Raw genomic sequence first — 12896 nt, forward strand, 5'->3', positions numbered from 1 at the left:
AGGCATACTTCAGGGTTAGACCCTAACAATCTCCCTTAAGAAGACCTCCATGGGACTGGGTCTTTATTTCACACATCAAGTCTGATAGTTAAATAAAAACTATATTGCTAAACTTGGAAGTTTTTAAATATAGCTTTATTATCTGTTCTGAGATTTCTAAAAACTCTGTTCAAATCATAGGAATGAATAGAATGCTTCCAATGAGAGAACGTTCCAAAACAGAGGAAGACATTCTACGGGCAGCACTTAAGTATAGCAACAAGAAGACTGGAAGTAATCCTACATCAGCCTCTGATGATTCCAATGGGCTGGAGTGGGAGAATGATTTTGTTAGTGCCGAAATGGATGATAATGGAAATTCCGAGTATTCTGGATTTGTAAATCCTGTATTAGAACTGTCTGATTCTGGCATAAGGCATTCTGACACAGATCAACAGACTCGATAGGGTAAAATTGTGTGACCTTGTTTATCAGTTATGACCAAATGTTAAAAACCAACTAGAATGTATAAGTGATTGTGCTGAGCCTTTTTGTAAGGGAGATGTGTAAGAAACCATGTTGTAAATGCTTATTTTATTAGAAAGGAGTAGGGATGATAGGATCTGAATTGATACAGAATCAAGTGCAATTTCATCATCTGCCTTCTGCTTTTCAAGACCAATTTAATGGTCCTGTCATGTTACCAATTAAATTTACTTTAAATCTTTTCTTTATAGCATTTCTGTTTACTGTGGTAGATTTCCACTTTCCATTTTTTAAATTAATTTTACTTTGAATGATTTATGAAGCCTATTCATTGTCTAACTATGAAAACATTAAGACTTTTTTTGTTAATTCTCAGCAGATGTGAAGAAAGCATGAGGAGGGATTGTCAGATTCAGATTTAGAATAGTGTTCCCTTTTCCAGCATTATTTATTTCTATGACTTCTTTGGATTTTATTATCTAATAGTAAGTACAGTTGATTTGAGTAGATGACTCTAGGAAATGCAGAAGTATCAGCATTACATCATTACATGTCCTTATTTACATGTCCTAGTGTGATAATGTTGATTCAGTCTGAACAAAAGATAATATAAAAATAACCCTTCAGAGTTTGGACATTTCAAGTTGGTAATAATAAAAAATAATACTTAAGAAGATATATATATATATATAGTTTTTTCCACTTCATTTTACATGCCACTATATTGACTTTAATTGATATATAGTATTAAGTTTTTAGGTGCCATTATTTTTTAAAAATTCTATATTTCCAATGAATGATCTTAGATTTTACACAGAACATATTCTCTGCATGATTTAAGAAAGGAAAATCTAAAAAGGTAATACGGGTATTTCAAATAAAATCCTTTCTGGTATGAAAGGCTCCATTGATTTTATTAAGCTTTCGTTTACCTTGTAGTACAAGGTGCTTTAATGGGATAGAACTAAGCATATCAATATCTGTAACCGCATTTTGTTATAGACAATCAACTGTTCTTTTCTCTAAAATGTATGTGTCAATTTAAAAGGCCAGGAATAGAAAACACTCCATAATTGCTTTCCTTGATTTTGCTGAGGATTTGGTATGATTTTAGTAAGCAAACTGTTTTTTGGTTTTTCCTTAATGTTTTTAAATTTTTTTCCTCTTGCAACAATGACAGTGCATGTTCTTATAAATATAGGAAGGAAGGTCCAGATATAAATAGTAACCTGAAGTTCTTGCTGTACTTAAAAAAAAATCATGTGGCCCTTTCAATATTTGAACTGCTAAGCAATGACATCTGTAGTTTTATCTCCTTTTTTATGTCATAGAAATTAATATGATACTTTAAATATGTAAATATAATACATTAGGTAATGCCATTATTTATATCTGTCTTAATTTAAGTTGTAGCTGTGTCTTGGAAATATTTTTAAGGTAATCTATATTCACCTTGCCTGTGTTAATGCTTTTTAAAGTTTGTATACATCAGATGTATATTTTTGGTTTGGCATAAGCTACTATTGTAATTTTTCTTGGCTTTTTGTTCATAAAGAATTTTTTGAAGGAATGGCAACAAATGGTAATTTACAAATGGTTGTGAATAAACACATTTTTACACTTAAAGGTAGTAAGTTATTTGACTGTTACCGGTTTTACTCCATAAACATGCAAGTATTCTGATTCCTGACTTGTAATTATTTTATTAAATCTGATGTGAAGACAAAAAGAAGTAAATTAAGAAAGCAAGATGGAACTAAACTTGAAAATGTGTTTTAACTGTTAAAAAAAGTTAACATTTTGTGTTTATAAAAAGTACTAGAAATAATTTATTCAGCAAATATTGGAATAGTATTAATATTGGAACTGTGGTGGGTGTTAGGGACATAGAAGTACAAAGACATATAAGGTCTTTCTGCTCTGTGCTTACCATTCTGGTGAGAGAGATAGACAATAATAAGTAAACATATATGTAAGAAAATCACAGGTCACAGTTAGAAAATATACAAGATTATAGGAGAGAGAGTAACTGGGGGCCAATTGACTACTTCTCATAGGTCAGGAGAATCCTCTCTGAGGAGATACCTTGGCTAAAACTTAATTGTTTTAAGTTTTCATTGTTAACTTGGCTAAAACCTAATTGTTAAGCAGGAACCAGTCAAGTAAAAAAGCCTGGTGTGAAGCATGTTATCAGCAAAGGGTACAGCAAGTACAGAGTACCTGAGGTGGGAAAGAGTTTGTTATGTTCTGTGAATAAAAAGACCACTGGGAATGAAGCATCACGAGTGAGGGAGAAGAGTGGTATGAGATGATACTGGAGTGGTAGTTAAGGACTAGATGATACAAGACCTTGTAGGCCAAGAATGAGTTTTATTTGATGTGTAATAGAAAGCTACTGACATTTTTTGTAAGCAAGGATGTACAGTCATCATATACACATTTTCAAAAGATTGCTTTAGTTGCTGTGTAGAGAATGGATTGTAAGAAGGCAAGAGTGGATGTATAGTATTCCCAGTGGAATATAGTGTGCCTTGGGTTTACAATGGTTTTGAAAAGGCAGAGCAGATTTTACAGGTAGAAGCATCAGGATTTTCTGGTGGGCTGAATGTAAGACTAAAGAAAAGGGTAGAATCAGATACTACTGTAAGGTAACACATCTGGCACGGTGCCGTGGCTACCTTGCTCACTCCACGTAGTCCACGTAGGCAAAACTCAACTACAGTCTGACACGGGTCTTGGTAGAAAAACGTCGTGATCCTCTCTGGATCCTCCATGGCAAGACAGGCCATCGTAAAGGAGCTGTCAAAGGGCCATTTATCTTGCAAAATACCTCCCTATCTTGCAAAAGGCTGCCATGAGGCAATTTCTCATCCAACTGGTTTCCAGTGACCTTACTCTCATTCAGGTACAGATACCGACTATTACAATGTTTAACTATAGCTTAGAGTTGGCTCCTCAACAACAGAGCTATTTCTACTTGTCATCTGTCATCTTGTCCCCTTGGTTCAGTGTCATCCAGGGATGTCCCTAAGGATCAGGGATACAGGGAGCTGACTCCATGCTGATGCTGGTTTTGCTGTCTGTGTAAATAATAAACTGTCTCAATCTATTTGGACTCATTGTCTCCCTACTGGCCAAATCTATAGATGTCTGACAGCCAGCCTAGCAGCTGCAAGTGCCCTTAACTGTAACTTCTTGGTTCTGATTTGACTTAATAAATGTAATGGGAGGAACAGGTTTGGGAAAGTGGGGAAAATGAAAGAGTTCTATTTGAAAAGTTAACTTTGAGGTGTTTAAGATAATTGGATGAAGATGTCAAGTTGGTGATGGGATATATGTCTGCAGCCCAAGAAAGAGGTCTAGGTTCAAGTTTGGGAGTCATTAGTAGGAAAATGGTATTTTAAGTCATTAAACCAGCTTAGTTTACCCCAGGGGAGCACATAGAGAAGCTCAACTAGGTGTTGACATTTAGAAGTTGGGGGTAGTGAAACAGCCAAAAGAAACAGATACAGGAGAAATGCAGGAACCAGAGCATAGTGTCACAGGGGCCAGGAAATCAGAGGGCTCAACAATAACAAATGCTTTGAAAAGAGGTCCGCTGCTTTAGTTGCATTTGGGGACAGTTATACAAATGAAGGGATGGAAACTGGGGAGTTGGGGATGAGGAATAAAGAACAGCTAATGCAGACAACTTGAAAAGAGCAGAGAAATGGGGTAGCTGGAAGGGGATGTGAAGTTATAGAAAGGTTGTTATTTAAGATACTAGTTTTAGAGTCGGTAGGTAGGCAGATATGAACAGAGCAGGACAGGGCCACAAAGAATGTCAGGGCTGGTGACAGGGAGGGGAAAATCTAACGGGAGACATCTTGAGCTCATGGGCAACAACTTCCCAATAAGAATTTAAGATGACAGAGTTTGGCCTTCCTCTGGGGGCATGTCCAGGCATGCACAGTAAGGGGGCAAAATGACAGAGTTTGACGAATATATGACCTTCCCACGGAGCTTGGCAGGGGGGCGCTAGCCCAGTAAGGGAAAATTGCCTTAAGAAAGCATGTGCATAACTTCAACCACCAAAAGACACTCCCAGATACTGGCAAACCACTGCACATACAGGGAGAAAAAATAGGAAATAATAAACCTCTAAGAACCCTAAGACAAAGGTCAGGCTTGGTGCTCAATCTTTTGACGTCCGCCTTGGTTCCATCCAAGTGTACTTTTTTTTGCTTCAATAAACTTTTGTTTCTGCCTTAAATATACTTCTGTCTCTTGGCTGAATTCTTTCTCCCAAGAAGACAAAGATCAAGGACTATGGAGCCTGCCCATACTCACCACTGGTAACACTAGAACTTTTGAAATGATGTATTTTGGGATTATACCTGCTTTTTTTTTTCAATAGAGAAATATATTTTTCTAGCAGAGGCCAGAGGTTTCATTTAACTATGTAAATATGTCCTAATCATAATTTCTTGAGAATACAGACATCTAAAAAAGATTTTATATTAAATATATAGTGTTTTCCCATCTTCATTTATTTGGTATTTCTGGTTAATTATCTGACAGTAAAGGAGTTTACAAAAGAAATCTGAGATTCCACATTGAAATCCTAAATATAAAACAACAACAATAACAGCAAAAACGGAGAGAAACAGAATCCCTGCATCTGATTCTTGAATCCTTAGGAAATATTAAAGGTTAAAATGAAATTAAATTTGGAAAATGATATCAAAATAAATTGTATGAGTATTATTATTTCAAATTTAAAGATTTTTTTCCCTCCTACCCAGATAATGTCCTCTGTAGTTCAGAAATCTTATATGAGACCATTAAAAATGAGGACCTAACTCTGCCCCATGCTACTCAGAGGAACACATACTGTGTGTAAACACTGTGGTAAGGAGACTATATACTGTTTCTCAGTTGATATTCACAGAGACCCTATGAAGGAAGCACTATTTAATCCTTGTTTTTCAAAAGAGGAATCTGAGTTATGTCAAATTACAGGAATGGTCGATAAACCCAAGCAGTATGACTCAGAGCCCATACTCAACACTGTACAATTCTTTCTGGTAGAAATTAGGTCAGTATTGTTTTGAGAGTTTTGGGGGCTTCAGGGGATTTTTTTGCTTAGCTATTAAAAAGAATGTGTCTAACCTGGGTGGGCGTGGTGGCTCATGCCTGTAATCCCAGCACTTTGGGAGGCTGAGGCGGGCAGATCACCTGAGGTTGGGAGTTCAAGATCAGCCTGACCAACATGGAGAAACCCCGTCTCTACTAAAAATACAAAATTAGCTGGGTGTAGTGGAGCATGCCTGTAATCCCAGCTCCTCGGGAGGCTGAGGCAGGAGAATTGCTTGAACCCGGGAGGCGGAGGTTGCAGTGAGCCAAGATTGTGCCATTGCACTCCAGCCTGGGCAACAAGAGTGAAACTCTGACTCAAAAAAAAAAGAATGTGTCTAACTTAACTTTGGAGGATTAAAAAACTTTCAAGATGCCGAAAGTGGTATTATTATAAAAAGGCACTTTGAACTAAGGGGAAATTTCATTGTCACATCTTATTGTGACTGTCTAAACTCAGAAGTTTTCTGTTTTGAAATGTCACTGTTGAGTTAGCTCAGTTGATTGTTCATAGTCAGTTATAGATTGAATTTCTTGTTCTACTCTTTTTCCCCCTTCTGACTACTGCACTTGAGTAGTCTGAAAAAAATAAAGAAGTTACTGTCTTGATTTGGGCCTTTCAAGCAGTTATTTCACTGATGCCACTAAGCAGGGCCAAACTGGTTCATCTCTAGTCTCTTGGTAGCCTTCCATCAGGAACAAAATTATGAAACCAGCAATAAAGCTGAAACTACTGCCATCCCAGTTTCTTCACCAGTGCTCCCAGCCCTAAGTTCATTGCTTAAGAGGTAAAGGACAAATAAGTATTTTCATGCAGGTTGAATAGGTTGGATCTGAGGACAACTCATACCAACTAGAAGCCCATTAAATTCCACCCACACTTTCCATAGGGCTCATCTTGGTCACCACCTGAAATGGAAACTCTGATAGTTTCGATCATGGCCCACGTAGTAAAATAATAACAATACCTGTTATCTTAACATAATAATATAAAGAATTAAACAAGTGTTAGAGAATTGGAAACATAAAAAGAGCCAGGAGGCAACATAGAACCATCCACCACATATACACACACACAAGGTTAATAGTAGTTCTCTTCTGGTAGTAAGATTATGGCTAATTTTTCTACAAGGCATATATATTTATTTACACATATAAAAATTTTTTAATGTAAAAACACATACCTAATCCCACCTCCATTAAAACAAATACCGCCACTCATGTTAGAATCTAACAGTAATACTTTTTACTTTTAAGTCAGTTACTGCATTAGATAGTAGGAACAGAATTCTCTAGAAAATGGTTATATAACCATATGACATATGAGATTTAACCATTGGAGTTGCAGGTTCAAGAAAAGACTGCCAATGATTCTAACACTGGCACCATTCATATACCTCTTTACCTAAAGAGCCCCAGAAAAATCACTTTCCAGAGACAAAGAAGTCCTTAAGGTGTATATGGAAGGTTTCACATCTTAGCTGCAGTACCTTGTGTCAAACACCAATAGTTTTGTTTGCCCCACCCCCACCCCCGTGACCATTTTTTTGAGAAAATGTTGTATCCATCCACATGATCACTGACCAGAGCAGCCATTATATAACGTGACTACATTACCTGAGACAAGCTGATTGGTGAAGGGGTGGGCACCTGACCCAAGCTGACCCTTCCCTGGAAATGAAATCAAGAGATCAGGTCTCTTTGGGGGGATCAATAACGTGTAAACCTTGGGAGCTACAGGTCGCCATGGAGCCAATACGCATTGAGGGTCAGAGCCAGCGCATTCAATCCCACCTGAGGTCTGCTGCATTCCTTCCTCGGTTCTGTGAAATATGGCTTTCCTCTAACAACCCTGCTTTGGGGTTGGGTAGCTCTGGCAGAAATGCTAACTTTGTAATCAAAATAATTCTAATACTAACCAATTGTTCTTTTATTATAAAGCATTCATTATTATTTACTACTGGAGTTGGGCTATGGAAAGTGTTTCTATTCTTTGGAGAACAATGATAAATAAACTTTTAGCAACCCACTCTCTCCTTTGCCAGTCTTTTAAGAAAAAAAAAATAGAAAAAAATTTTAATATTTCTCAAGTTGAACAAAACCCTTTCCAAGATTTACATTAGGAGAAATCATTATTCTGTATGAGCATGAGATTTTTCTGGCCCTAAATATTACTTAACACATTGTTTGGGTTCAATAACAATAACACATGAATCCCTTAATATTAAATTTATAACTTAGAAACACATTCATCAGCCTCAAAGACAAGAAACAGAGGTGAAAGTCTTCCGAAATAGTCAAAATGTGACAGTATGCACACATTAAAGTATATACACTTCACTCATAGAAAGCCTTTACCATGAGACTATACACTGTACGCAATTCAAACAAGCTGGGTGATCTGGCTGTAAATCCACATCAGACAGGAAGCTAAAATCCTAGAAAGAATCAATAGTAGATAACCTTATATTAAGGTGAGTATATTGGTTTTCTATCTGCTGCTATGACAAATTACTGTGATTTCGTGGCTTATGACCAACACAAATTTATCATCATAAAGTTTTGTAGGTTAACAAGTCAAATATATCTCACTGGACCAAAATCAGGGTGTCTACAAGACTTTGTTCCTTTCTGGATCTTTCTTTGTCTTTTCTGGCTTCCAGATGTCCAATGCACACTTTCCAGCTTCAAGAGACTGTCCACATTCCTTGGCTCCTGACCTCCTTCTTTCCAGCCACAGCAGGTCAAGTCCGTCTCACACCTCATCACTCTGACATCCTGATCTGCCTCTCTTCCACTTTTAAGGATCTGGTGATCAATTGGGCACACCAAGATAATCCAGCATAATCTATTTTAATTCCATCTGCATCATTCATTCCCCTTTGCCATGTAACAGCACAGTTACAAGTTGTGGAGACTAGCACATGAACTCTGGACATCTTTGGGTAGGCCATTACTCTGGGCATCACAGGGAATAAGCAGGAAAACTAGACACACAAACTCAAGCAGTCATTCAGGCCACTTTGTATAGGGACAAATATTTCACTCTACTGGAATAGTCCCAGGGCTGGGGAGTCGGGGTTAGGGTGCTGGACATCACATACTATTGCCCGGGAATAGACTGATGATCTGAATCAAGATGAGGTTTAAAGCCTCTTTTGGTAAGAGGCTAGAGGGTTCACAAAAGCATTTTTAAAAGGCTGTTACAAAAACATGGACCTCTCACTACAGGAAATTTCATTTACCTGGAAAATTGTACAGCGAGCCTCACTACCTGGCAATGCTACAATTTAACTTAACTGAACGGTTACCTCATCTACTTAACATTCACTAGCTACCTTAGTCAAAATAAGTTGAATAAGTATCTTAAATAAAAAAATATTATTTAAGAACTGAAAAAGACTGTTTTGAAGTTAACACTAGGAATATTTAAGCGTTAATTATAAACATTCACATATATTTATCTATGTAAAGTAGCCCAAGAACAGTTCTTTCCCTTATTTAGAAAAAAATTCAAAGAAAATGGTTAATTAAACTTTGACTTTATGTACATGGATACTACTAAAAAGGTGAATTCGTGAAATTTTAAAATTGTGTATAACACATAAAAGTCAAACTTCTAATTTGGTAAGTAAATAATCCTAAACTTAACACAGTGGTTCTTTAAAATGTTTAAATATTTGTCCTAGATGCTGAATATAGACAAAGAGAACTGTCATCTTCAGAGTAAACACACTATAATTCTGTAAAAAGAAATCATAGAAAAGCAAGGTAGTATTTCTCAAATAAGTCCTCCTATACTAAAACCACAGTGACGCACAGACACTAGCCTAGAACATATTCCAGTACTGCAAGTACTGACATGCTGCAAACACCAGTAACAACCTGTCTGGAGCCTTGACCTTAAAAACAAATGGCTGCTGTGAAATGATGTGACCAAACCAAGAGATGGTTCCTTACAAAAACAAAGCAAAACACAAGATGAAAATCAAGCAGCAGAAGAAAACAATATAACCTTATTTTGAGAACACTACTTCATCTCAAAGGATACTTTTTGCATATTAATCCTCACAGACAAGCACTTAAAATAATTTTGTGTAGATCCAGGAATACAACAGGTGACTAAGTTAATGACTAACACAATTTACAGACTTCAAAATGATAACACTGAATTCCAAATTTCACAGCATAACAGATGACTATAATATACAACCCTAATAAACTCTTAATAAGTAGTGTCTATACAGTATCTACAGAGCTTTTCATTCTTCATATTTCTCCTCTTAGACTTTCTGTGTTCATGACTCATTTTCATCCATTTCTGCTGGAGAACTGCTTTGGGAGGAGCAGAGCGAGTAAGTGCCATACTCGGGTATGGGCCTGTGCGGTGGCCAGTTGTTTTCTTGCAAGAGTGATCTTGGAGATAAAATAAATTGAGTCTCAAAAAATTCCAATGACTCGCCATCTTCTTTCTCCATCAGAAACTGATACTCTCCGAATCTGACCATGCACCTGTACGGCAGGTCCATTTTATTTAGGTAGCCCAGCTCTCTACTGTCCACGATCAGATTGGTCTTTTTACTCATATTTTTTATTTCAAAGGAGAGAACTGAGCTGTTGAATTTTTTAAACAGCTGCAGAGAAAACTGAACTCGGGAAACCTGTTTGTCCTGAAAAGTATAATGACAGATGTTGGAATTTCGGCCAAATTTCACCACTTCACTGGAAGGGAGTTTCTCTCTGTTAAAAAACCTTATTGACTGAAATATTCCACACTGCAACTGGCCAGGATGGTAAACCGTCATCTGGAGACAAGTTATTGTCTCTTCTGTGTCAGCATCTTCAAAACTGGTCATGATGTGCACAAGGCCCACCTGCAATAATTAAGTTACCATGTTAGTTTCTGCTTATGTTTGAGGCATTCAGAGCTTTGATTCTAACGTTTTGATGAACATCAACTGATAGGCAATTTATTTGGACTAAGAAAACGATACATAGACAATACTTTCAATACTGAACTAGTAGATATGTGAAATCTTATACCAAGCCCTATAAAATTGCTACACTAGCTTTTCCTCTATCTCTTTCATTTCTAGTTTGACTATAAGACCACACATAAAAGGCAGACAATAACAAAGAATGATTTTTGATAATAAAATGAGTTGAGGGAAGCATAAAGAAACCTCAGTTCCTCTTTCACCTAAATAGAGTCACTTGAGCCCAGAGAAAATATGACAGGTGTACTTTAAAAAGAAAATCAGGAAATAAAAAATCCCTTTGCTTTGAATACCTTCAGAGGATATATACATAAAGAAAACTTACCGTTTATTAACTGGATTATAATTAAATATATTATGAATTATGAAACGTGGTTAAATAAACTTAATAGTTATAAACAAATAATTGCAACATTTATCCTTTATATCCTCACTTTGATTTCTAACAGATAAATGGTTAAAAATAGTAAATGCTTTAAATGGTTATTTTATTCTATAATTTCAAATTTCAGACATTACTTTTAAGAATATAAGTCTCCATTAACTGGTTCTAATTATCACAGCCTACACTGGTATCAGAATTAATTATTTTTGTCAGTGGTACTCAATGGCTGGATGGACAAACTGTCATTAACTACAAATAGCACAATCTAACTGTTGTTAACCACATCCCTTGAGAGCTGATGGCCCGAGGTGCCCTCCACCTACACTTCACTTCATATATCTTTGATAATTAGTACAGTACTTAAAAGCAGTATAACAGGACAGCAGAAATAGCTACTAAAAGTTTTGTGAAGTTACTTCAACACAGAATAGCCATTTTAAAACTGATTTAATTTTTTAAAAGTACATGCACATGATTTTAAAATTCAAACACTAACAACGGATTTAAAAAACAAGTATTTCTCCCCCACCTGATCTCTTTTGTCTTTCTCTCCTAGAGTACAACCACTGTAAAAGCTACTTTTATCCTTACAGAAATTTTCTTTACACAACCAGCATAACTATGTGTGTACACTCTCACACACACAAACACACATACAAGCACATTTCTCCACAGAGAAAAATGTTTCTTACACAAATAGAAACATGCTATATTTAGTTCTGAACCTTTCTTTGTTCTTCTCCTTTTTTTTTGAGACAGGTCTCTGTCGCCCAGGCTGCCAGGCTGGAGTGCAATGGCATGATCTCAGCTCACTGCAAACTCCACCTCCCGGGTTAAAGCAATTCTCCTGCCTCAGCCTCCCGGGTAACTGGGATTACAGAAATGCACCACCACACCCGGCTAATTTTTGTATTTTTAGTAGAGACAGAGTTTCGCCATGTTGGCCAAGCTGCTCTCAAACTCCTGAGCTCAGGTGATTCATGATTCACCCGCCTCACCCTCCCAAAAGTGCTGGGATTACAGGCATGAGCCACTGTGCCTGACCGATTTTTCAATTAATAATACATATGGGTGATAATTTTCCCATATCTACACGTACAAATATACCTCATTCTTTACCAGCTGCACAGAATTCTGTAACTGTAGCATGGCGATAAGTTACACTGGTACACAGAGAGATGCTGAGTGCCGCCTGCATTCCTTGGATGACTCTCAGTTGCTGCGGCTACCGGACACTGTCTGCTTATACTGATTTGGGGTTTGGAGATCATCAGTCGTAAGTAAGATTATTGTTTTTTGTTTGCCATCTATATTAGATGTTGGCATCAAAATTATGCTGGTTTGAAATAACAAAAACCAGAATATTTTCCTTCCCTTTCTACCTTGCTGGCATTTACTTTTTTTTTTTTTTTTTTTTTGGAGACAGCGTCTTGCTGTCACTGGAGTGCAGTGGCGTGATCTTGGCTCACTGCAACCTCTGCCTCCCAGATTCAAGTAATTCTCCTGCCTCAACCTCCCGAGTAGGTGGGACTGCAAGTGTGCGCCACCACTCCCAGCTAATTTTTCATATTTTAGCAGAGATGGGGTTTCACCGTGATGCCCAGGCTGCTCTCGAACTCCTGAGCTTAGGCAATCCAGCCACCTCTGTCTCTCAAAGTGCTAGGATTACAGGCATGAGCCACCATTCTCAGCCCTGCTATTTACTTTTAAAATACAATCTTTCCTTCTGTTTTGCAAAGTTTTGTTGCTGGAAATCAAACTCTCAATTTATTCAGTTATCCAACAAATGACATAGGTAAGCAATATTTTTTTTTTTTTTTTTTTTTTTTTTTTTGAGATGGAGTCTCACTCTGTCGCCCAGGCTGGAGTGCAGTGACCGGATCTCAGCTCACTGCAAGCTCCGCCTCCCGGGTTTACGCCATTCTCCTGCCTCA

General features: G+C 37.2%; 2 protein-coding genes across 4 annotated transcripts in view; one reads left to right on the forward strand and one right to left on the reverse strand.

Moving 5' to 3' along the window:
- The window catches only part of AP1AR (adaptor-related protein complex 1 associated regulatory protein), a 39439-nt gene extending 37344 nt beyond the window's left edge, over positions 1-2095 (forward strand). For both annotated transcript variants that reach the window (XM_011948355.1, XM_011948356.1), the window contains one exon: positions 181-2095. In XM_011948355.1, coding sequence (XP_011803745.1) covers positions 181-446 — 266 coding nt within the window. In that variant the 3' untranslated portion in view covers positions 447-2095. The remainder of the gene's footprint in view (positions 1-180) is intronic.
- A 5540-nt stretch (positions 2096-7635) lies between these two features.
- The window catches only part of TIFA (TRAF-interacting protein with forkhead-associated domain), a 10959-nt gene continuing 5698 nt past the window's right edge, over positions 7636-12896 (reverse strand). The window contains exon 2 of one of the 2 annotated variants that reach the window (XM_011948358.1): positions 7636-10454. In XM_011948358.1, coding sequence (XP_011803748.1) covers positions 9879-10436 — 558 coding nt within the window. In that variant the 5' untranslated portion in view covers positions 10437-10454 and the 3' untranslated portion in view covers positions 7636-9878. The remainder of the gene's footprint in view (positions 10455-12896) is intronic. The other variant, XM_011948357.1, reaches the window with a different exon arrangement.

Source organism: Colobus angolensis, unplaced genomic scaffold (assembly GCF_000951035.1).
Source record: "Colobus angolensis palliatus isolate OR3802 unplaced genomic scaffold, Cang.pa_1.0 Scaffold279, whole genome shotgun sequence".
In the NCBI taxonomy this organism is placed as follows: Eukaryota; Metazoa; Chordata; class Mammalia; order Primates; family Cercopithecidae; genus Colobus; species Colobus angolensis.